This window comes from Peromyscus eremicus, chromosome 20 (assembly GCF_949786415.1).
Source record: "Peromyscus eremicus chromosome 20, PerEre_H2_v1, whole genome shotgun sequence".
Lineage (NCBI taxonomy): Eukaryota > Metazoa > Chordata > Mammalia > Rodentia > Cricetidae > Peromyscus > Peromyscus eremicus.
The window spans coordinates 41524478-41550590 of NC_081436.1; the positions used below are offsets into that span (position 1 = coordinate 41524478).

At 44.8% G+C, this 26113-nt stretch overlaps 1 protein-coding gene across 1 annotated transcript in view; it reads right to left on the bottom strand.

The window, feature by feature from the left end:
* The window catches only part of Nsmce2 (NSE2 (MMS21) homolog, SMC5-SMC6 complex SUMO ligase), a 229653-nt gene that overhangs the window by 5895 nt on the left and 197645 nt on the right, over nucleotides 1-26113 (bottom strand). The window contains exons 5-6 of the mRNA XM_059247959.1: nucleotides 3977-4077; nucleotides 3509-3615 (exon numbers count right to left, since the gene is read on the bottom strand). Of these exons, the coding sequence (XP_059103942.1) occupies nucleotides 3509-3615; nucleotides 3977-4077 (208 nt within the window). The remainder of the gene's footprint in view (nucleotides 1-3508; nucleotides 3616-3976; nucleotides 4078-26113) is intronic.

Genomic DNA, 26113 nt, shown 5'->3' on the forward strand with positions numbered 1-26113 from the left:
CTTGTCAAGAACCCAGTTTTTGATGGGTGTAGAGGTGCATGCCTTTAATCCAAGCACTCAGTAGGCAGGGGCAGGTGGATCTCTGTGAGTTCAAGGCCAGCATGGACTACATAGTGAGTTCTAGGACAGCCAGGGCTACACAAGGAGACTGTCTCAAAAAAACAAAAAACAACAAAAAAAAAAAAAACAAAAAACCAACCAACAAACCAAATGAACAAACAAACAAAAAACCCAGTTAAAAATTATTCTGCTATTTTTATGTATGTGAGTTTTTTGCCTGCATGCATGTCTGCCGCACCATGTACATGCCGGTATGAAAGCCAGAAGAGGATATTGGATCCCCGAGAGCTAGAGTTTCAAGTGGATGCTGGGAACTGAACTTGGGTCCTCTGGAAGAACGGCAAGTGTTTTTAACAGCCATCTCTCTGCTGTCCATGGTCATCCATGTTGCACCATACAACTTCACTGTAGCTTTGGTTGTGAACACTTTCTACACTGTGAATGCTGTCACACCTCACAGTGCCAAGGAAACACCTCAGCTCAGATCTGAGATAACTGTGTGTTATAAATTCCTGTACGCATGTTTTCTGCTCTTATGGAAATGTATGATTTAATGGCAGAAAAGACAGTATTTTCCTATGATTATTCCACAGATTATAGCAAATCACCATATCTTTGCATTGTAATATAGTAGAATGTTTGATTTTGGAAACTGTGGTGAGTTAGTTACTGACTTAGGTTTCATAAAAAAATTGTAAAATGAATTTTGGCTTGGGATTAGGATAACATTCCCAACAGTTTCTAAAATGGCTGTAAACATAGTTCTGCCAATTTTTGTACTATGCATTTATAGTGTTCTCAGCACTGACAATTAGAAAGTCAATAGTTTCAATCAACTGAAAAACGTACTCTAGTCTGCAATATCAAATATTCAGCCAATATTTAATTCTTTATGTAAAATTAAACACATCCATCTCATTAGTATATAAACTTGCTTTCATCTTTAATAATGGTAAAATACATATGTTGAAGAACTGTTTTAGGGTAAATTTGTTTGTAACTTATTATTCGTAAATGTTTAATTTGTGTACCTATTTTATACATCTATATACTCAGGGCTGCACAGGAAAGTCTTGGGTGAGGGAGCTGGGGGAATGGCACAGTGGTCAGAGCACTTGCTGTGCGAATAAGAGGACTAGAGGTCAGATCTTTGGAATTCATGGAGCCCCACCTATAATTCCAGACTCAGAAGGGGGAGACAGAGATTTCCAGGGGGACACACTGGCCAGTAAGGCCAGCCATATCTGCAAGCTTGGGGTTTGAGAGAACCTACCTCTAAGAGTAAGGTGGAAATCAAGGAAGATCCATGACAGCAACATTAGGCCTCTACATGTATGTGCACATAATGTACATGTATACCCCTCCACATGTACATCCATACATGTGAACACACATATGCACATGCAAACACACCACACACATATACACATGGAAGGGAGGAAAAGGGGAAGATCTGACCTAGTAAAACAGGGGTTACCAATGGAAGAACTTTAAGAGGACTGGCCCGCAAGCACTCCCTCACCATTCCCTGGCATCTCGCTCAGTTTTTAAGGCCTGGTAAGAATGTCATTGTGGTAAACCCTCTAGCCTTCTTCCACCTGGACCTAACGGATACTATTAGACTACAAACATTTGCAGGGTGTCTGCCACCCAAGTTAAGCATGACAGGTAAAGAGGGCATCTCTGGATGACGAGTGTTAAGTGCTTGCAAGTATTGTGTGCAATTCAAAACAGGCCAAGGGCAACGGAAAGTCAGAGTGTGTACTTGAGAAGGGCCATCTAAGTGAGGGAACACTCTGCCACCGTCCCTGGGGCTGCTGGCGGGAAATGGAATCATGCTTTGTACTAGTCCCTGCACTTTCCACCCCGAACTTCAGGAGAGCATCATACACCGTCAGAGAGAAGAATTGCCAGACAGTGAACTGGGAAGTATTCTTAGCAGTTATGTTGACCCTTTCTGGCTTGTGAGAGAAGGAACACGGAAAAAATTAGCAGAAAGGAAGGCTTGGAAGTCCAGTAACAAAATTATGCTCAAAGGGAAAATGTCAAGGTCATTAGGGAAATACAGCATTTGGACTGTAGGTGGAAATGCAAGACAGACAGAAATGCACTAATGGTTTACATCTGGCAGCCATTAGGCTGCAAAACCGTTTTTCTTCTAGAATAAACACTGTAAGTTCCTTGACTGAACGGCCAAGGAGCTATCTCCAGTCTCGAGCTATCTCTCGGCCCACACCCACATGGGGAGGGGAGGGGAATTCCAATTCTCGGTCTGGATGATGGAGAAGCAAAGCACACATCAAAGGGACTGCTGTCAGAGCCTGAGAACGGTCACACCTGCCATTCCATTCCTGCGATAAGAGCTCAGGAGATGCCAAACCCAGTCAGCTCCAGTGTGGCCACTGAGGACTCTCGTCACAGGCACAGAGCCGTGGTCCTGGGGTTGGGAGGTAGGGAGAGAAGGGTTAAAAAATTCTCACTGGCGAGTTAGCCATGGACTTATTGAAACTGTTTCTTCAGTTATTTGTGTGATTAAATGAACGCATTTCTCTGATAATGTAATCTTCCTCACCAAGACCACTGGATAGGAATTCTTGTCTTCGAACGTTTACATGATTGTGTTTTAAACAAAGTGCTATTGCAGAAAGCAAGGAATAAGGTAATTTCCTCTTGGTTAAGTGGACACTGAAAAAGGGGGGTCTCTCTTAGATCACAGTTCTGTAGACCCTCAGCTACTCTGGTTTGTTGGTGTGTGTGTGTGTGTGTGTGTGTGTGTGTGTGTGTGTGTGTGTGAGAGAGAGAGAGAGAGAGAGAGAGAGACAGAGAGACAGAGAGACAGAGAGAGACAGACAGAGAGACAGACAGAGAGAGAGAGGAGAGACAGAGAGAGACAGAGAGAAAGAGAAATATATATATAGAGAAATAGAGACAAGAGTATCGGTCTCATGTAGCCCAGGCTGGCCTCAAATTCTCTGTGTGGCTGAGGATGACTCTAATGTCGCATCCTCCTGTCTGTCCCCACTGCTGGGGTTACAGGCATGTGTGTCCATGCCTGACTCGTGTGCTGCCTTGGATTGAAAGCAAGACTTCCTGCTTGCTAGGTAAGCACTCCACTCCCTGAGCTAGCCCTTGACTACCTTTTAAACAACAGAAATCCACTAGACTCCTGTTAGCAACTGACTCTGACTCAGTCTCCCTCTTCTGTTCTGATGGTGTAGCTAGAGTGACTTCAGTGTCTTCTCAACACTGCTCTTCCCAGAAAGCCACTTGCCCTGTTGACAGTCTGGGCAGAGCAGTAACTAGGGAGACTAAGCACCTCTGCCTGGCGCACACTGAGGACCACCAGGGTGCTCTGCTCCTACAGAGCCGTAACTAGGGAGACTGAGCACCTCTGCCTGGCGCGCACTGAGGACCACCAGGGTGCTCTGCTCCTCCAGCACCCACTCACCAGGCCTTCTTCTTCCGCTTGTGCTTGGATTCAATCATGCGGACAATGGCTTCCTCTTCGTAGGCATGGCCACACACTTTATTTTTCACTGGCTTCTTCATTTCCAGCTACGATTAAGGAGACATGAGGCTTTCAGGTATAATAACCATCCACTTCCTAGTCCCTCCAGCGGCTAACTTCTCACCCTCCTGGCTTTAAGTATTAGCTTTGAGATCAGGAAATGCTGGGCTCCAGGGGTCCTAATTTCAGTCGGCCTCTGGGCTGTGACTTTGCTCCCAGGTTCGAAAGCATGTGATTAAATGAAAGCGTTTTGAGCCACAATCCTCCCAAGTGTACAACTGGAGCTCATCACTTTTTTTTCCTTGCTGCCTCCCTCCCAGGGGGATATCAGAAGCCAAACGGGAGCCCTTCTGCCTTTGTGAAACTCATCTAACTCCATTTTCTTTGAGGGAAAAGAGGAAGCCATACCTGTGTTATGGGGCAGATGAAATTGGTCTGGCTCTGGGTCACAATCATATCTTCGTCAATTCCTTCAGTCCCGTCATTCTCTCTGTCTGCATGCATACCATCTACGGGAAGAAAGGGGGCTAGTGAGCTAGCTTGGCCTAGCAGCCTGCCAGGGAAAGGAAGGAAGGGCAGGAAGTTCCTCCAGGCCTATTTGATATTTGACCTCAGCCCCTGCACTAGGCAACTGGAAGATCCATGTTAACTTTTCTGCCCCTGACCACCCAGGGCCCAGAGCAGTAAAATAAGACTTTACGAAGTTCAGAGACTTAATCTATAAGGGAAAACTGCTTAGTAACCAAAGGTGAGGTTGCAGGAGTTGGAGGACCTGGTCTCTTTTGTGTCCAGTTACAGGCTTTGGGCTACCAAAGAGTCCTGTTTAAAAGTCGGCTTCGCAGCTTTGGTGCCAAGACAAATGGAGAAAACAAACAAAACCACATGGCTCCCAGCTTGAGGAAACAGTCAGTAGACAGGACCTACTTGTGTACAGTGCAGAAACAGCCATACTTTGGGGTGGATGATTTGAACGCCTTTGAGGTCTTAGATATTATTGAGGACTCCAAGGTGCCTTTTTAAAAATATGGGTTGTATTTATCAATATTTACCATAGTAGATATTAAGACTAAAGAATTAAAAAAATATATTTATTGCTTCATTTAAAGATACTAGCAACAATCCCATTACATGCCAATAAAAATAACTTTTTTTTTAATATTAAAAACTCCCCCCCCCCCAAAGACAGGGTTTTTCTCTGTGTAACAGTCCTGATGTCCTGGAACGCTTTCTTACATGCCAATAAAAATAACTTTTTTTTTAATATTAAAAACTCCCCCCCCCCCCAAAAGACAGGGTTTTTCTCTGTGCAACAGTCCTGATGTCCTGGAACGCTATTTGTAGGCCAGGCTGGCCTCTGCTCCCGAGTGCTGGGATGTTGGGATGTACACATAAAGATGTGTGCTACCACGCCCTGCTCATATAAATAACATTTTAAAAGTTAAAGGTAATTATATTTTCCAGAACAAACCAAAGTGAGGAGAATGGGCTTATTTTCTGCTTTTGTAAATATGTTAAATGTCTGGCTTCTCAAACTCAGACTTGAGTATCTTTCTGGCCTCTAGCCCCCCACAATACCATGCTGGGGAGCCTCCAGAAGCACGCAGGAAAGAATGATTGACAAGGCGAATGACGTCATACTGCTATTATGAAGACAGCTGACCCGGAGGCCACCCTGAAGCTCCTGGCCTGCACAGGGAACTGCTGAGCAGTGCGTATGAGGCTGTGAACACAGGGCCATCTGCTCCCGAAATTCCCTTCTTTTCATTGTATCACACTTGTCCTTTACTGAGGAAAACATAGGTGACAGGTGACTTCTGGGCTAACACGGGTGAGTTTCTCTGAGTGAGGGCTACAAGCTGAGTCTCTCTAGACCTGAAAGTCTGAAATCCACAATATCCCAAACTTACAACATTTGTATACTGATACGACACCAGAAGTGGTGACATAATGCCACCGTGGAACTGTGCTTCATGGATAAAATTATTTAAAATACTGTACGAAATCAGAGTCGGTTTTAGCACAAGTGGTTTTTCTTTCTGGTGAGGACTTCCATCTAATATATTGTATAAAACTATCTTCAAGCTGTGTGTAGAAATTGTGTATGGAATATAAGTAAATTTTCTACTTGTATTGAATCCTGTCCTTAAGATATCTCATTACGTACATGCAAGTGTTTTAAAACCCCAAATGTGACACATTCTGATTCCAAGCATTTTGGGTAAGGGCTTTTTAACTTACACTTGTCAATTGTCTGTGGATGACCTATTCCTTTCTCCTTTCTCTCTCTTCTCTTCCTTCTTCCATTCTGGTAGAATAAAGATCTAAAACCACTTTCCTGTCGCAGTGTGGGAGAGAAACCCTTGACTATATAGGTCAGGTGGGTCTGTAAACCCTCCCGTTATGGAATGACTTCGGGACTCCCCTCAGGCTGGGTAGAGTGTCTGTCTGTCTGTCTATCTGGAAAGACACTACTAAGGCAGGACATGGGCATGGAGCATTTGTTCAAGGCCATCTAGTGAATGAATGGTTAGAGGTCAGCGACTCTGCCTTAAGTGCTTCTTTAGAGGGGACCCCTTTCTTTATCTGTATGGCGGTTCGTGCCCCTAAACCAGCTTTCTCTAAGAAGGTGAGGTGAAGATGCTGGACTCCCAAGCAGAGAGAGCATTTGAAACCACCCAGCATCAGAGTGCAGTGCCTGGAACCTTAGACCTTTTCAAGGATGAGAAAACCTCCCAGCATCAGGGTGCAGTGCCTAGAACCTTAGACCTTTTTAAGGACGAGAAAACCTCCCAGCATCAGGGTGCAGTGCCTGGGACCTTAGACCTTTTCAAGGACGAGAAAACCTCCCAGCATCAGAGTGCAGTGCCTGGAACCTTAGACCTTTTCAAGGAGGAGAAAACCATCCAGCATCAGGGTGCAGTGCCTGGAACCTTAGACCTTTTCAAGGATGAGAAAACCTCCCAGCATCAGGGTGCAGTGCCTAGGACCTTAGACCTTTTCAAGGACGAGAAAACCACCCAGCATCAGAGTGCAGTGCCTGGAACCTTAGACCTTTTCAAGGACGAGAAAACCACCCAGCATCAGGGTGCAGTGCCTGGAACCTTAGACCTTTTCAAGGATGAGAAAACCATCCAGCATCAGGGTTCAGTGCCTGGGACCTTAGACCTTTTCAAGGATGAGAAAACCTCCCAGCATCAGGGTGCAGTGCCTAGGACCTTAGACCTTTTCAAGGACGAGAAAACCACCCAGCATCAGAGTGCAGTGCCTGGAACCTTAGACCTTTTCAAGGATGAGAAAACCATCCAGCATCAGGGTGCAGTGCCTGGAACCTTAGACCTTTTCAAGGACGAGAAAACCACCCAGCATCAGAGTGCAGTGCCTGGAACCTTAGACCTTTTCAAGGACGAGAAAACCACCCAGCATCAGGGTGCAGTGCCTGGAACCTTAGACCTTTTCAAGGAGGAGAAAACCATCCAGCATCAGGGTGCAGTGCCTGGGACCTTAGACCTTTTCAAGGATGAGAAAACCTCCCAGCATCAGGGTGCAGTGCCTGGGACCTTAGACCTTTTCAAGGACGAGACCTTGGAAACCAAGTACTGGTGGGCATCTGTGTCTCTAAACTGGAAATCTTTTTGAGTGTCAACACAATGCCTCCAAAGTTTCAGATTTTGGAACATGTATGATTTCAGCTCTCTGGATTAGGGATGCTCAATTGATTTTTTGTCTATCCAAGTATCCCCAAATCCCAAATTGGAGGCACTCTGGTCTTGGGTGTTACAGATCAGCAGTCTTTAATCCTTTATGCTAAACAAGCTAACTGTCAAATTAAAATCAGTTCGTGTTAAAGGCCTACAAATGTATTATTTGTTTATCCTCACTAATTGCTTATTTAGTAATTAACAATATTTCATTTGGAATCAATATAAAGGCTAGATCTATTATTTAACTTAATAAAGATTCCCAAGTATACAAAGATAATTGCCGAGAAATTAATGACCAAGGACAAATCAGTTATCTGCAGCTAATCTATTTCCAAAGCAAAATTGCAAAAATAGTATAAAAAATCCTGTAAGCCATAAAATGGCGTTTAATAGGAAGGTGCCACATTTTGTTGTCTCCTGTGATAGGAGGTGGGGTTTCTGCAAACAGTGCTCACACCTATGAAGGGCTGCATGCTTCCTGAGCCCTGGGCTGGGCATTCATAGTACAAGAGTCAGCCTCCTTAAAGGGTCCTTTATCAACGAGCGACTTCAGGAAATGGGGCAGGTAAAAAGGCAAGAGGCGGGCTGGGCTGGGAGCCATGCGGCCTCTGGAATCCACTTTCCAAAGCTGCCTCCTGCGGGCTGCTGCCTCTTAGTCCTGATCTTTGTGTCTGAGAGTCAAAATAAAAGGAGCTCCTTGTGAATTTCTGATAGAGTTTATTCTGAACGGATGGCAGATTTCTAACTATAAATATTACAGCGTGGAATTCACCGGAAAATCTGTTAGATGTATAACAGAGTTCAGCCCATGTGAAAGACTGTGGGCTTGTTGGTTATTTTCTATTTTTAAATTTCAAAAGGTAGAGGAAGCAAGAAAGCACAACCCAGATGCAATGCCAACCACTAGGGAAGGCTGAGTGGGGAACTAAGTGATGATAGAGATCACGAAAAGGGAGGTAACAAAAGAGAGAAGGGGTGAATGCCAGCAGTGAGTAATAGCCCACAGACCGAGAGTCTAAAAGGGGAAAGATTGCAATAGCGACACTTCTCCAAAGAGCATTTCCTCGCCCTACACCTGTATTTATAGAAAATGACATTAATGCTTGGATTCTGCAAGGTGCTCACAAAAGGTCGCATCTGGCAATAAATAACACTTACGGTGGTTAGGCTGATCCAGAGCACAAAACTGTATGGTGCATGTGGTAAAAGGCAAGCCGGAGGGAAAGATACAGATCTGCTGTAACCACAGATATTTTAAAAGTGGGATTAGTTGCTGTCTGAAGTCTCATTTATCCAAGAACACCAAGAGCCAAGCAAAGTGTAGATTCTGTTTAAAACCGGCCGGAGGCTCAAAGGGTGCCTGCCTCTCCATGTTTTAGAGCTGGACTGTTTTTTTTCTTTTTCTTTTTTTTTCTTTTTTTTCAAGACAGGGTTTCTCTGTGGTGTTTTGGTGCTTGTCCTGGATCTCAGTTTGTAGACCAGGCTGGCCTCGAACTCACAGAGATCCACCTGGCTCTGCCTCCCGAGTGCTGGGATTAAAGGCGTGCGCCACCACTGCCCAGCTAGAGCTGGACTATTTGAATGGTGTCTCATTAATACTAATAATAGCTCACTTGCTGACGACTGTTCCAGTAACTTGATATTATTTCATTTAGTACTCATGTAATACCTGTGAAAGACTATTGTTATTTCTAGTGTACAGGTAAGAACAAGTTTTAAGCCCCATGATATTTCTAAGGCAATTGTAAAAACTAGACATAAAATGAAGAAGCACTTGGATTAAGTCAATGAAATCTTTTGTCAGAGATCAAATGAGATGCCTTATTTTCTACACCGAGCTTTCCACATTTCTGGGTTCTAAATACATGCATTAAAGCAGGCATAGGTGAAAACTATTTGAAAAGCAACTGTATCTGTACTGAATATGCACAGACTTTTCTCTTGTTATTAGTCCCTAAATAGTCTATCTCCTCTTTACATAGCATTTACCCCAAAGTTGGGTGTGGTGAGTGACTGGAGATGACTTAAAGACTACGAGAGGGTGTGTGTTCTATGCAAACACTCTGCCATTGTATCTAAGGGACTTGAACATTCATGGAATTTGATATATGCAGGGTCCCAGAGATAACCCCTCATTGATACTGAGGGATGGCTGGACAGGCATATAATAGGCTGTGCTGTTAGGTAAATACGCTAGCTGTTAACATCTAACCAATGGGCAGGTCTCGGAACCCCTATCCTGCGTCTAGATGCCTGGGGCTCAGGGACCAAACACCATGCTGAGGAGGAAAGCCTGGACAGAAACTAAGATGACAGTAGAGGGACACAGCCAGGTAAGAGTTAGATAATCAAATAAGATTGGCTGACTAATCTTTTTCCCCACCCCCACCTCTAAGACAGGATCTTATACACTGAACGATGGCCTCACATTTATTATGTAGCTAAGAATGACTTTGATTTCTTGCCTCTATCTCCTGAGTGATGGGATTACAGTTGTGTACCACCATGCCTAGTTTATGTGGTACTGGGCTTTGTGCAAGGTAAGCAAGCTAGATCCCTAAGCCCTGAACTTTATTTATATAGTTATTATTTATTGTATATATGTGAGGGTATGCCATGTGTGTGTGCCCTCAGGGGCCAGAAGAAGGGATTAGATTCTCTGGAGCTAGAGTTACAGGTAGTTGTGAGCCCCCTAATACAGGTGTAGGGTCCCAAACTCAGGTCCTTTGGAGAGCAAAAAGTGCTCGTAATCCATAAACTATCTTTCTAGTGCCTGAATAAATATATAACTTTCCTTCCTTTCTTGATGCCATAAAATGAAATCCCAAAGGAAGCGGAAACAGTCCAAGTGTTTGAAGTGGTATTTCCAAGTTTGATATGTCCTAGTGACATGTGGTTGGAGTGTGGCAGAGTGGGTTTGTGATTAGTCAGTTTGGGCTGCTAATGCTGAGGCCTTTGGTCTTTCTCATATCCTTCACTACCATCCAGTTGCTCAAAGCTGAACCTGTAGGATTTATTCTGAATACTGTCTCTTTTACTGCTCATGTTTGGTCCACTGGCAAGTTCTCTGACTCTGGGCCTAACCCATATCCCCAGTGTCAGCCCTCTGCCTGGTTCTCTCCTACACCTCAGTTCAAACCATGCCCATCTCCTGCCTAGACAGCTCCAGTTCCTCCAGGCTGATGCCAATTCAGTAAGGGCCACACCACATACCACACACGGTCACATGTGTGATCATAGCCCTTCAACCTCACTGCCACCAGTCACCCATCACCTGCCACATTCAAGACACCCTGGCCTTTTCTCTGTCTTGGGAGCATGGCAAATTCCTTCTTGTCTTTGGGTCTTTCTGTTAATCTGCTGGGAATGTTCTTCCTGCCCTTTGCTTGTTCCATTCTTTCTTGGAGAGGCCTTTTCCGAGGTCCCAAGCTGAAGAAGCACCGACACCCAGCACTGTACTGGTGCTCAGTGCGATATACATCCATGTGCACTGAGTCCATGCGTGTCACCCTCCTCCTTCCCAGCTCCCTCATCTCTTCCGGGAAGACAAGGCCTTTGTGGTCTTATTATGGTTCCTAGAGTCTAAAATAGTCCTTGATGGATAGTAGTTGTTCAGTAAACATTAGATTGCTAACGTGCTTCATCCAATAAGGCAGACACTTATTTTTCACAAGATTATACTTGCATATTTAACAGACATGGACATACACACACACACACACACACACACACACACAGACACACACACACCACGCACACCCTCTCACTCAATAATTTACACATTGTAGTCAAATGAGAGAGAACTTCACTGTAGGTCTGGGTGCAGTCCTGGGCCCTGGATTACATGTCAAAGGCAGGAAGTAAATATAAGTTTTACAATTACAGTAGGCTGTGTGGTAATTACAAAGGAGAATCCAGACATGGTCTTGTGGTCACAAAATACATTTGGTTCTGGCCACACACAGCCCTAGCATTAGTCACTTGTCTGTCTTCAGGCATCCCAAATTTGGCTACTAGTTAGACAGTTTTATGCTAGTAGGGAATAAATGTTGATTGCTATGTACTTTTTCAATTAGGCCTGAGCATTTTCTAAAAGCACTCTTCTCTCAAAAATAGTAGTGTTCGGAGAAAACGCTATACAAATATTTGCTGCTTGCTGGGATTTTCACTTGCACTATTCTGGGACAGCATATTTAGACAGGATGAGCTAGTGCACAGAAGATGGAGGAGGCAACACTCACCGGCTCCAAGTTTGGGACTCCCCAGTTACACCGAGTCTGTCTTTGTACCAGCTACAACTTGGCTAGAGGAGTCCGAACTGGACACTCAGCCTCAGATCCTAATGAGAAAGGGCTGTGACAGCAGGGTCAGCCCCTCTGGGGTGTGTGTGTGTGTGTGTGTGTGTGTGTGTGTGTGTGTGTGTGTGTGTGTAGGGCCCTCCTATGACTTTGGGCATCGGGTTCTGTACCTCATATCTCAGTCTCTTCTCGGGACGGGTGGTCTGTTCTGAATAGCAGCTGCTTAGCTAAGCTGCCAGTTCCCTTCTGGAGGGAACTCAGCCCTGGCTCCCAGCACTTCCTGTGCCAACACATTGCCTGCTGTGTGAACAGTTTTTCACAATTCCGATGTGCATCGTGTTCAGACAGGGCCTATGGAACAGAGGATGTGCTACATGTTATAACTCTCACAGAATGGCAAAAGTCACCAAACGTAAATTTCAACAAAATTATTCAGTAATTGGAGGGTAACACAATGTAATCAGAACAAGAGCTACAAGGTAAGGCGGATCCAACAACACTATTTATGAGGTATTGTATTTATGTATACAACTAACGTTATAAAATTAAAACACTGAGATTTTGAATCATTCCTGCTATTATGACTACGATGATGATTGTTGTTAAACAGCCCAGGCTGCTCTCAAACTCTCTATCCCTACCTTAGCCCCCTAAGTGCTGCAGTCACAGACCTGAGCCATCACACTTGGCTCATCATCATCGCTATTTCTACCACCACTATGCCAGGTGTTGTCCTTATATTAAAAAAAAAAAATCCGTCCTGGGGGAGCCCAGTCACATAGGGGACTCACACAAAGCCAAGCGGCTTCATGAGAGTTTCACACAGACCTCTGGAAAGCAGGTTCCAAGAGAAAGCAGGACCAGTCTCTCAGGAAAGCTGTTTTCCTGTAAGTGTCAACGATAAAGGCCTTTCAACCAGAATACACACACATATATGCTGTTTTTGAGGCAGGATTTCCATATATTCAATTCTTAAATTTATAATTCCTCTGACTCCACTTCCCAAATGCTAGGATTATAGACGCCCACCACCATGCCTGTTATATCGGCTTTAACACAGCTCTGCTGCCTCCTTAGATGAGAGCATTTCCTCCACCACCACCTCAGCTCAACGCTACGAAGGATGTTTTCCTAGTCTTTGCATAGCCATAGTCTACAGTCATCTCTGGTCCATGTACTTGGAGAAAGCATCTCCACTCCATCCACCCCATCCTATCGCACCCAGCCCTCAGCAGCCAATGTCCTTTCTCTGCCTACTATACCACTCTCATGTAGCTTTACCTTCCTCCTTTATAGGGTTTTATAGGAATGTGACTTTTCTTTCTTTCTTCTTCTTCTTCTTTTTTTTTTTTTTTTTAGTTTTTTTAAAATTTATTTAACTTTATTTTATGAGCATTGGTGTAAAGGTGTCAGCTCTCCTGGAACTAGAGTTACAGACAGTTGTGGGCTACCATGTGGGTGCTGGGAATTGAAGCCTGGTCCTATGGAAGAGCAGCCAGTGCTCTTAACCGCTGAGCCATCTCTCCAGCCCCAGGAATGTGACTTTTCACCAGAGACCCTGAAGGCTCTTTATGGATACACATGTGTGCTGCAATCACAAGATGGAACCGGATACAAATACTCTTGTTACTCCTGTGCAAGCAATGGCAGATGACATATGTGCCTCATACAAAGTACTGAAGCATCCCTAGAGATGAGGTGAGGAGAGGTATACAGGTGAACCTCCTGATGAAGATGGTGATTAAGCCACACTCCCCAGGAAGGTGTGATAAGAAGGAAGGATGCCAGGCAACAAGAATTACAGTATTTAAGAACGTGGGATCTGGAAACAGCATGCTTGGACCTGCCTTGCTCAGTTAGCTAGGAGTTCCTGGGCAGGTTATCTCAGCTTTCTTTGCCTCAATCTTCTCGGCAGTAAGATGGACTAATAGTGGGTGTTTACTTCATGGAGCTATCTGAGGGCTAAATGGGTGGACACAGGCAATGGTGTTGGTGTTGCTGGTGTGCAGTTTTTGAGACAGAACTGTCTCAGGTAGCCTGGGCCAGGGCTAGCTTTGAACTCTTACATTTGTTTTGAGAGAGAGAGAGAGAGAGAGAGAGAGAGAGAGAGAGAGAGAGAGAGAGAGAGAGAGAGAGAGAGAGGGAAACACCTGCACATAATCACAAGTGCACACACACACACATGTACAGTGCATGTGGAGGTCAAAGCATAACTTGTAGGAATTGGTTTTTCTTCCATCATGTGGGTTCTGGGCACTGAACTCAGGTCATCAGGCTTGGTGGCAATAGCCTATACCCGCCGAGCCATCTCACTAGCCCTACCCTGAACTCTCGATCCTCGATCCTCCTGTCTTTATCTCCCAAACACTGGGATTACAAGTATAGGACATCATGCCTAACTAGGGAAGTTTCTCAGAATGATGCCGGACAAAGAGCAAGTCAGCTGTTAATAGAGTTATAATGCTTGTTTAACATTACTGCTCAAATTCCCATGAAGTGAGCATCCAGTGTGCACCTGTAACATCTACACGCCCAGTCAAATCATCCCAAAGAAGCTGCAAGATGGGCTGGCCTGGGGTTCTGCATGGGACAAACCCTTCCTTGCCCCTGGCAGCAGGGAGGCCTAAATTAGACTGGCACTCGCAATTTGCTGACCCAGCACTGTCAACATCTTCAATCTGTCTGCTTTCCCTTCCCTGGCTCTTTCGACATGCGGTTGATTATCTTGCAGGGGAAGAGGAAAGAGTTTCAGATCATTCCTAGGAATGAGCCAATGCTTTAATAACACACATTTTTCCATTTACTAATTTATCTACTATTGGTTTAGACGTGTCTTTTGTCTTCAGCTGATATCACATATTAGGCTGCTTTCACCTATTAAATCCTGTCAAAACACAGCTTTTGAAAACCATCAAAACCCAGTGCATTTAACTGGTAGGGGAAAAGCCATCTAGGTGAGACTGGGCTATGCTATCACCCGGCAATAAGTACTGAAAAATATCACCAAACACAGCACTTTCATTTGTCCTTTTTAAAAGAGAGGTGTGGTGATCATCCCGAGGTTATCAAGCAAAAGCAGGAAATCCAATGCACACATTCAAATTCCTTGTTTAGAGCAATTAACAAACAAACAAACAAACACAGACCCCACCTAACATGAAGACTTTGATCAGCTATCATTAAGAGGTATAAATCTTGATTATGTAGATGTACAGAAAAGTCTACTGAAAGGAAAGATTGGAAGAAATCCTTTTTAGGTTTATATTCTTATCTTTGTTGTTGTGGAGACAGGGTCTTGCTATGTTGCTCAGGCTGGCCTCCTACTTATCATATAGCCCAGGCTGGCCTTAAGCTTTGATCCTCAACCTCCTGAGTGCTGGGACTACAGGCATGTACTACCATATCCAGCTTCACCTTTCTATCTTTTCTCATGTTAGAGGGCGGTGGGTACCAAGTGCCAGGCATCTCCATACCCTCCTCCTGACCCCATCCACTCTTTCTTTAAGCCGTCTGTACTGAGGACCATCTACACACCCTCCTCCTGACTCCATCCACTCTTTCTTTAAGCCGTCTGTACTGAGGACCGTCTACACACCCTCCTCCTGACCCCATCCACTCTTTCTTTAAGCCGTCTGTACTGAGGACCGTCTACACACCCTCCTCCTGACCCCATCCACTCTTTCTTTAAGCCATCTGTCCTGGCTTGTCTTCTTCGTCCTCAGTGCTGCTCTTCCAAGCCAAGCCCCTAGTGTTTCCTGTTTCCCTTCCCACACAAAGTTCTTTATGCACCTATTCTTCCAATTTATTCTTTCTACCCCAGCTAGATAGCTCTAAAATTATGGTCTCTGACAGGACAAGGCGCTTCATTGGCACTTAGAGAATCCTGGTCTCCCATGGCTTCCTACCTCATACCCAAGTCCAGTATCCATACCAAGCTATTTATATTTTGTCCAAATCTGCCATGTTCTTTCGTTACCTCTGCTGTCTTTCCGCATCAATCCGACCATTCTTCAAGACTCCATTCATTCAAGTCTTCCCTCTGTGTAGTCCTACAGCAGAGGTACATCCTGCTTCAGCCTCCACTTCTCTACTTCCCCACCAGACTATAGATTCCTTTATGGAGGGGACTCTGCCTGCATCGTCTTCACACTGTCTCCATAGCAGGAAATGCAGGAGCTGCATGGAGGTTCAGTGAAGGCCTGCCTGCTGAAGCAGGAGCTGCTTTTAGTATGGCTATATGCAAACCGATTCTACTTAACCCTGAAGGGATCAAACTCAGGGCCTCCAGCCTGCAAGGCAAGCACCCACCACTGAGCCACATACCCACAGACCTAAGAATAGTTTTCTTATTTGTTTGGAGTCAGGGACTCAGACTGTAGCCCTGGCTTGCCTGGGACTTGCTACATCACCCAAGCTGGCCTTGAATGTGTGCTCCTGACTGCTAAGATTACAGGTGTTAGTTACCAAGAATGGCTAAAAAGACTGTTTTGAAGGCAATTACTTTAGAGAACAACAACTTGGTCTTGATGTGATTTCTCAGTTTTTCAGAGAGTCATATGAGACCACTGAGACCATATCACTGTACATTCTCCATGCCATGTCACTCTGCCAGAACCAAGAGTCCAAAAGTCGGGTGTCATATTTCAAGAAATAAACATCAGAGTATGGCCTTATATAAATTCTGATTCTCTTCCTTTGTCCCAAAGCATTTCTATCCAGAGGAACAAACAGCAATCAGTTATAAAAATGTGTCTACTGCTTTAACCTTGGTGAATCTACCAAGGTAGGGAAAGCTGCAACTGTAGATACTTAATCATAGCAGCTTTTTAAAAAGCACCTGGAAATAGATATTTGATAGACTGAGAATTTAGAAAATATGTTTATTTTAAATTATATGTATATGTGGGTTTGTGCATGTGAGTGCAGGTGCCTGCAGGGTCCAGAAGGGGGCATCAGTCCTCTTGGAACTGGAATTGCAGATGGTTCTGAGTTGACCAACACAGGCCCTAAAAAATAAACTTGGGTCCTCTGCAAAAGAAGTTCATACTCTTAATCACTAACCTGTCTCTTCAGCCTCCAGACCTAGGATTTTTATCCTTTGTAGTGCCAGACAAGTGCTGTGGTCCTGAACCCCACCCCAGCCCCAGACTGGAGTTAAGTAAACCACAGCACTGTTACTTGTAATTTTTTTTTTTCCTTTTTGAGGCAGGTCTCTTGTGCCTTATGATCTGAGCTAATTCCCAGAAGCCCACATGGTGGAAGGGGAGAACTAAGCCCCACAAGATGTCCTCTGACATCAACGTGTGTGCTGTGAGATACACATGATTCTCCCATCCCCAAAGTACACACACAAAAATATTAAAATATTAAGAAAACTTAACTGACATATAGAAAAAATAAAAAAATATGACAAAATGTGTGGTCCATTATATGCAGGTGGCATGATCACTGTAAATGTGAGCATCAGTAGAGAAATCAGCAACAATTTCTGAGATGTTTCCATGCCCTTCATGAGATCAGGCAGTATTTATGAGGCTGGGAGAATCAATGGCAGTACTGGTGGTCACATTTATTCCATCTGTCAAACTGAAGCAGGCGATGAAACAAAGCCCAAAGATCAAGCTATTTAAAAAGGGAACTCAGAGTTATAAACTCGGAACTTTATAAATGCAATGTTTTAATTTTCATGAGGACTGGGATTATGACACTGATATTTTCTAGATGCTCTATCCTACAAGATATAAGCTAGCACACTGAAATTTTATTCATATCACTAAATTAATTAACTGAATGAATCAATTCACCCATGTGTCTTAGTTACTGTCCTATGGTTGTGCAGAAGACACCATGAGAAAGTATTTAATTGGAGACTTCCTTACAGGTTCAGAGGTTTAGTCCATCTTTACGGTGGGGAGTATGGCAGAAAGCATGGTGCTGGAGTAGTGGCTGAGAACTACGTCCTGATTTACAGCCAGAGAGAGCGTACTAGGAAAGCCCAACCCCCAGTGAAATACTTCCTCAGGCAAGGTCACACCTCCTAATCCTTCTAATCCTATCAAATAGAGTCCCTGGTGACTAATCAACTACATGAGCCTATAGGGGCCATTCTTATTCAAATACCACACACTGGGTCTTAACTTTGGCACCTCTGGACAAAACTCTAGTCAAATAGCTGTATAGACTGTGAGAATTTAAGAAGAGAATAAAGCCAGCCCTATTACCATGGTTTGTTTTATAAAGCTTCTCAAAGTAAAAGCAATCTGTAATCCTTAAAGGTGCCTGTTTTCGGAAAATGTACAAGGGAGAAAGCAGCTGTGTTATGAAGAGCTCTGTGTATGGCAGAGCTGGTCACACCTGTTAGTGTCCAGTGCAGTCCTGAGGCTAACAAGACAGGCACAGATTTCCTGGCAGATTCCAGATTTAATCAAGAATCATCAGAAATACTCAGTGTGACACTTGGAAAATCCTGCAGATCTTTAGTAGTAACTATATAAGCTTATATTTCCTTTAAAAATGTTGTTATTATCTATTATCTATTATTATTATTATTATTATTATTATTATTGTATCATTTTGCCCTCATGCATGTCCATGTGTGCCTTGTGCCCACAGAGATCAGAGAGGGTGCTGAAGCCCCTGGAACTGGAGTTGTGAACAGTTGTTGACTACCATGTGGGTGCTGGGAACTGAACGCAGGTCCTCTATAAGTGTGACAAGTGCTCCCAGCCATGAGCCATCTCACCAGCCCCTTTATTTCATATTTCATGTTTTATACCTTTTTGCTAAAGAGTGTTAAGATTGATTTTTGAGTCAGGTGTGGTGGCTCACCCTCATAATCCCAGTACTCTGAAGGCTGAAGCAGGAGGATTGCTATGAGTTTGAGGCCAGCCTAGGCTGCAGTATGAGACTATCTCAGAAACCATGCTTGCAATCCCAGAACTCAGGAGGCTGAGGCAGGAAGATCAAGAGTTAGAGGCTGGGGAGATTGTTCAGCAGTTAAGAATACTTATTGCTTTTGCAAACAAGGCAAGCCAGGTTGAACCTAGAACCCACATGGTGGTTGGTTCACAACCATCCTTAACTCCAGTTCCAGGAGGACGCATTGCCCTGCCCTTTTATGACCTTCAAGGGGACCAGGTATACACAGGGTACACACATATATAGAGAGTCAAAACATATACAAAGAAAAAAAAGTTTAAGGCTAGCCTGGACTACACAGTAAAGTTCTGTCTCAAAACAACCCTCTCACAAAATATAAACAAAATAAGCAAAACCCAAATAAATAAACAAAAACTCCAACTCCTTTATGCTGGTACAAGGTACTAAATTTTTTTTTTTCTTTTTAAAGCCAGGTCAACCTCCAAAGAATATTCATTATGGGAGAAAGTTTTTATGTTTTTATTTTTATGTTTTAGCCAAGCTCTGCCTGCCTCTACCTTCAAGAGTGCTGGGATTCGCTGGCCTAGGAAGAAATTTGAAATGGTCAAAGCTTGAGGGGTCTAAATCTCCTTAACAATCTTGTCCCAGTGATGTCAGTAAAGCTACCCACGGAGTAGCTTGGCTCCTCACTGGCCAAGCCCTCCTGAGCGAAAGAACATCCACAGGGGCTGCCTTCAGTTTGTACAGCTCTGTCTGAAGTGAGGCTAACAAAGAAAATGGCTCCCAAGGGGAGTATTCTGCTGACTGACAGAAAGAAAAGTAAGAGAGGAAGACGGAGAGGGAGCAGGGAGGAAGAAAGAGGAGCCAGCAGATGAGGGTGATCGACTGAAGAACCCATGAAAGGACCCACTGATGACACTTCCTGCTGAGTCCTTGTCCCGAAGCCTTTTCTGTGTCCCACCCCCACTTCCGGGCCTCTTTCAAACCTTCCTCACACACAGGAAGACACAAGACTTCACAATGAGGATCAGCTAAGGACACAGCACTGGTGAATGTATACAATAGATGTGAGTCATTTGCTCATTTTGTAAACACGAAGAAGTCACACTTAAAACTTCATGACATTCACGGGGCTTCCCAATATGCTTAGCACGGAACATTTGGTCTTTTCCGGACTCACCCCCAGAATCAATCAGGGAGGGCAGATTTTCTTGTTCACTGAAAGCTTACAGATTCCAGGCCACTGAAGATAGTGGGGCAAGCACGGGAACGTGGCAGCGGCGTGGACTGAGGCTGTGATGTCTACAAGCCTTGCCTGTGCCACACAGAAGGAAGGAACCAAGAGGGGTCCAGGAAGGTCATCTGCCGAGGCTCTGCCTTCTCTGGAGAACTCACTCAGGAGTCCCCAGGAGACCCCCCTCTTCCACCGTGGGGAAGTAAACAGATCCCTCACAATCACCTGCTATTGGCCACTGCTCTCACACTCATCTGTAGGTTTCTCAAGGCCAGCTTTCACTATCTCTAGATTCCTAAGTGTGGTACACAGGCAGGGCCCAGCAGCAGGATCTAGACGGCACTCTGACAGGGTCCTTGTTGGCTTCCAACTGCTCTGCTCACTCTCTAGCTCTTCTGTAGAGATGGGAGTTACATTTCCTGTGGGCATCCACACAGTGGGTTGGGCAGAGTCCAGGCCTCAGAACCACTGGCTGGCTCTGCCACCAACTTGGGACAGGTATTTCCTGCATTCGCTCTCGTCTCCATCTCATTAGGTTACAGTGAAGATCAACTAAAACATTTCACCCTCATTAAAGAGAGGGGGAAGGGAACCCCAGTAAGTGGCTAGAGGAAGCAGCAAAGCCAGAAACAGCATGAGGACTCTGGGAATGGTGTCCGAAAAACAAAGGAGGTTGACTGGCGGCCCCGTCTTTCTGTTTTCAAACCTGAGTCTTAGATTTGGGTGCCTGTGGTCCTATACCACAGAAAACAGTATTGCTGTGAGTGGAACAGCTTATTGGGAAGTGGGGACAAAAAAAAAAAAAAAAAAAAAAAAAAAAAGGAGTAAGGAAAGAGAAAGCGAGAGGAGAAAGCTCCCAAGAATTTGCTTTATGAACTCCCCGAAGATTCCAGATAATTGCCACCCTGAGGGTCAATGAAGACGGCGCTGTGGGTACAGGCACAATTCCTACCGGGGGTGTTGGGCCAAATCTGGATCATTCTGAACGCAGCAATGAGCAGACATCCTCCAACATGGCAGAGGACAAGGCTATACCACAGCTTTCAAGTTCCTCACACTACAGTTCTCTTCCTTAGCTAGAACATGTGGTGTTCATGACAAAAGCCTAAATCTGGAGAGGCAACTGGAGGCAATGGGCAAGGCCTCCCTAACTCGAAGGCCTTGAGCTCCAAGCCCTGTGGGGGACAGGTAGGCAGGGGCTCCAAGAGCAAAGAGAAGAGGCGCACTACAAGTAAATGAAGGGTAACATCAAGGAGGCAGAGAAATTGCGCAGGGGATGTAATCAGCACACTCATTACAGGGTCATAATTAGGAGCACTGGAATGAAATTAAGAAGAGGGAAATTTTAATTGTCAGGAAGAACTCTAAGGGAGAGATGGCTTCTCACACTGCACAAGACTGAAGGCCATTCATCTGAACAAAGTCAGTCCAAACGAGCTGGCAAGTATTTAAAGCGAATTTATTTTTGTTACCCAAAGTAGGCTAGGTTACTTGATGACACACAGAGGCCTCTTGTATCTAATTTTATCATCTTGTTCTTATTCTAAATTAAATAGTAAAAAAAAAAAAGTTAATGATAAAGAAGTCCATGACTATTTCATTCCAAAAGTATGATTCAGCTTCTAAGGAGATCAAAGTAGTAAAGTCAGTACAAACAGAATGGAACAGTTAAACATGCTCCCATGGACAGCAGAGTGACGGATGAGGAAGGAATCCTAAAATACAGTTTTATTTTCCAGAATTAATACCCAGATAGAATTCAACTCAGTCAACCACGGTCAGAGGCTGTGCAGAGTGTCTCTTTTCTTTTCTTTCTTTCTCTTTGAGACAGGGTCTTGTTGAGGCTGGTTGTGAACTCACCATGTATTTGAGGCTGACCTTGAACTCCTGCCTCCTCTGTCTCCCCAGTACTGGAATTTTAGGCATGTGGCATCATCCCTGGCTCAAGTTTAGTCTAGTTTCATGTTGAGTCTTGGAGTATTAGCCCATGAATGGATAAATGAGACTCAAACCCAAAGTATAGTCAAGTTTCATGTGTTAAAGATGCTGGAGGTTTAGATTTCTAAGATCAGGAGTAAAACTTACAGAAAATTGATTCTCTCTTCCTCATTTAGGAGCCTGAGATATGATTCATGCAACTTTCATTTGGCAACTGTCTGGGCATGGAGGGCAGGGTTGAGACAGGCACGCAAGTCATCCTGTGGCACAGCGCAGTGTGGGGAGCTCATAGAGAGGGGAGCTCTGGGATGAGGGAGCACTCGGGGAGGCCTCGTGTAATGATTACAGAAGGGACAGCGATGCTGGGAGTATCCCAAGGGAAAACGAGGTAAGATGAGGGAGTGCAGGCAACCTGTGGGGCAGGTACTGCCACCCTTGCATTCTCCATGGAGGGTGCAGGGACGGCCATTCCCATGATGTGTACAAAGCCCTCGTGTCCATTACATCAGCAACCAAAGCACCTGAAAGCAGGGTTTCCCAACACCACTTGACACTTTCCAAAACTGTGATTATTTAAATGCCCTCAGAATGTCAGCACATAGGAACACGCTTGCACTCGCTACTGAGGTAAGTTCCAGCCATGCTCAGGAGGTCCTGCACATAGAACATGCTTGCTTGGTTCCTGACACCAGCTACTGAGGTAAGTTCCAGCCATGCTCAGGAGGTCCTGCACATAGAACATGCTTGCTTGGTTCCTGAGACACCCGCTACAGAGGTAAGTTCCAGCCATGCTCAGGAGGTCCTGCACATAGAACATGCTTGCTTGGTTCCTGAGACACCCGCTACAGAGGTAAGTTCCAGCCATGCTCGGGAGGCTCTGAATGAGGTGAGTAAGGCTTAGAGTTCACTGTCTTGTGCTGGGACAGAAAGTGTCATGACAACATGTGGCATGTGTTCTGTGAGCTCCAGCAGGAGCACTGGGAGACATCTGAGGCGGGGGGGGGGGGGGGGGGGGGGGGAGGGGGGGGAGAGACAAGCCAGGGCATGGACAGGACAGCAGGCACACCACAAGGGCACCAAACACTGCCGAAGACATTTCCGTGGCAGCTGGGCATCAGGTGCCTCTGCTTGGGAGTTACACAGAACATTCTGACAAGATTTCCCTACGGTCAGTCGATCTTGTGATAAGGTACTTTGTGTTCTTCCAGTCTGTCTGCTCATCCTTGACCTTCATGTCAATGGTGAATCTCAGTCTAAAGCTATAATTAGCTTTTTGTGGGAATCTTTGTAAAACCCCTTTTCCGAATTCAGAAGCCAAGGTGTCTGAAGCCACATGATGCCCCGAGTCAGGACTTAGCAAAAACATTACCATATACCTCACTTCTCATCACCAACTACTTACTACTGCTGGAGTGAAATTCATCTAAAGCCCCACTACTGACAACAGGCACCGTGTTTAGAAAGGACAGATGGTCTGCAGGCCGACTCAGAAGTCTGCAGCACTCAGGACAGTCCAGTGCAAGCTTTCGTCTTGGACCACGTTAACCATGTAACTATGTGATTGCTGACTTGCTTTTTCTTCTCTGGATCACCTCGAAGGTTCTGGTCAACGCTCACTGCCATTGCTACTGATGTCAGAAGTGGGTCGTCACCGGGCTTTCGCTCTCCTTGGGAATTTGATACAGTAGGTGTGTGCATGCTGCAGTCAGGACAAGCCAGGCTTTCTACCGAAATGCAGAGGGAACGTGGCTTTTCAAAAGAAAAGTGAGAAGAAAATTCAAATGGAGGGGACTTTGGGAGATCTCGCAGGAGGAAACTTGTGTTCAGTTGACCCCAGTATGTGAGAAAGCTTTTCATTTCACAGGCAGGCTTCGCTTCCCTCTTTGTCCAAACAACATCAACAGATAGCCTTTAGGTCACGATTTTACTAACTGGGAGAGAGCGGCACTTTGGAGGACAAGCAGAATGACCCAAAAGCCCTGTCCATAATGGCTTTGTGACCTGGGAGGGTAGGCCATGTGTACCCTTCTCTTGACCCTGTTCCTTCTCCAATCAGAAAACTAAAGCATGAGAACAGGCAGGAAGGCAGACACCAGTCTCCCAAACCCACTCTGGTTTTAAACCCTTTATAATCACCATGAGACCATCTTAAAAAAGCAAGCAGACGAAAGGTTTTGTGGCTATCTGGTCAGTGAACCCAAACAACTCCTGACACTGAGCCCACGGGACGCCTGGACTTCAAGAGTCAACCTGCTTGCAAGCCAAACTTGCACAACATCCTAATTTATGTTACAGAAATAAATGGCCATTAGTAACCTGGCAAATAAAATTTGGATTTCAAGTGATGAAAACATGTTTCACTGTGACCAACATTAAGTAAATTGTGCAACAGAGGTGGTTACCCAAGTATAGCATGTAGGTGCAATGTGGTTATTACTAACATTCTGGAAACTGTGTTACAAGAGTCAGTGGACTATAGAGAGGAATTATGTTCAGACCTGTCACATACTTGGAGGGGGAGCAGGGTTGCAAGTCAGCCACAAGAGTCCAGCTGAATTCAGGTGCTGGAATGTGTGTTCCCAGGGAGTTGAAGCACACTTTTGCCTACTCTAAGAGCCAAACCTTTGCCCATCTGTCTCTTCTCACCTCAAGATTACAAAGACCTCACACAGGTAACCCAGCTTTCTCAAATTTAATTGTTTTTGCAAAGACTACCAATTAGTTGTGATTCATATTAAGTCACAGTTCATCAACGGCAGGTAGCCCATGCCACTGAAAAGGGTAAACAGACAGGACACAGAGTGTCATGTGGAATATTTCCAGACACAATGACCAGTACTACTTTGGAGGGATGAGTTCCCTCATTCTCATATGACTAATATTCAATCCTCCACCTACCAGGCAGCAAAATGCCACAGATGGCATGGGAATGTGAGCCCAAATGGAAGAACTTCCTTGTGGCCAGCTCCGGCCATTTCAACTCTGCAGTAGTAAGGCCCCCAGGCTGCTATTGGTCCTCATAACTCTACTTCGACCCTGGTTTTTTTTTGTTTTGTTTTTTTTTTTTTTCACAACTTCTTGCTCTGTACATTCTAGTCTTCTTAATGTCCAGGTGAGGCAGTGGGGACGTAGAAGACCTGGTTCAGAGTCAGCCTGGAAAAGCCTACCTCTCCCCTACCCACCTGTGTACAGTGCCTCTCTTCTTCATGTGTAAATAGGACGCTTAATTGGCAGGTCTACTGGAAAGATTTAAACTGGTTTCTAACCTAATGAATAACTGACCAATGTTGTCAGCACAGAGTGATGCTGAGTCTTTACTCCTCCCCCTTCCTTGGATTCTGGGATACCAGATGTGTTTACTTTTGCTTCCTGCCTAAAAGCTGTCTTTCCTATCTTTTAAAAAACGTATCAATGATCCATTCCTTCAGGAAGCTGGGTCCTGCCAGGCTTAACTTCCCTATTTTCTCTCCATTGCAAGGCTGGCATGATGACACACAGTCTCCTCGAGTTGGTAATTTTTCCATTCCTAGTTGTATACATTCACGTCTTCCAATACCAGATGCACACAGGCTGGCAGCAGGTTTTGTAAGGCTCCAGGTCACTGAACACTGCTATCATCTGTTGAGATGACACATTAACATACTAATTTGCTTTAACCTTTTTTCCCTTTGGTTGGACATTGCCGGTTCTCAATGTTAAACACCCCAATTCCTCAGTAAAGCTTATTATAAATAACATCTTTTCTCTTTTTGAGGAGCCTTCCTCTTCTCTGTCTCGATGGGTCATGCCACCATGTCAATGACCTGCCAAGTAAGCAACCTCTGGTCTTTTTCTATTTGTCCGTTCTTAAGCATCATTAAGACAACTGCCAGAACTTGAGTTATTTTCCTGTTCTTCCTAATCGTTATGACCGCCCCTCCCCCCACCACCATTTTGTTCCTCTCTTTGTTTGCAGGCCCAGACAGAAACTTGCAGTGGCCTCCTATCTGGCTGTCTCTACATTCCCCCTCAATACCCTGAGAGAGGCCTCAAGGAAGGAACCAGCAAAAGCATGAATACTGCCTCCTGAAGGACCTGTGCTTTTGAGAAGCCACCCGGTCTGAGTGGGCATTCATTGGCACAGATCACTGGCTTGGAGGAAACCACTTGTCTGAAAGGCTGTTTTGAGGAAAAAGACATTTTATGTAACATGCTAGACTTGGGACATGGCATGAAACAGCTGCTCAGGAATGGTGACAGTGATTTTTAACCCTCCTGAACCACTTCCCACCACCACTCATACTGTCATGACCCATCACAATCCTGTCTATTGGTAATCTTTTGGTGAGTTTTAACCTCTTCAGATTCCTACTCTGATCTCTCTCCATGGTATAAAACAGTGATATCTGCTGCTTTACAACTGGGTTAATGCAATATACTACGTGCACAATCCTTTTTTTTTTTTTTTTTTTTTTTTTGGTTTTTTCGAGACAGGGTTTCTCTGTGTAGCTTTGCA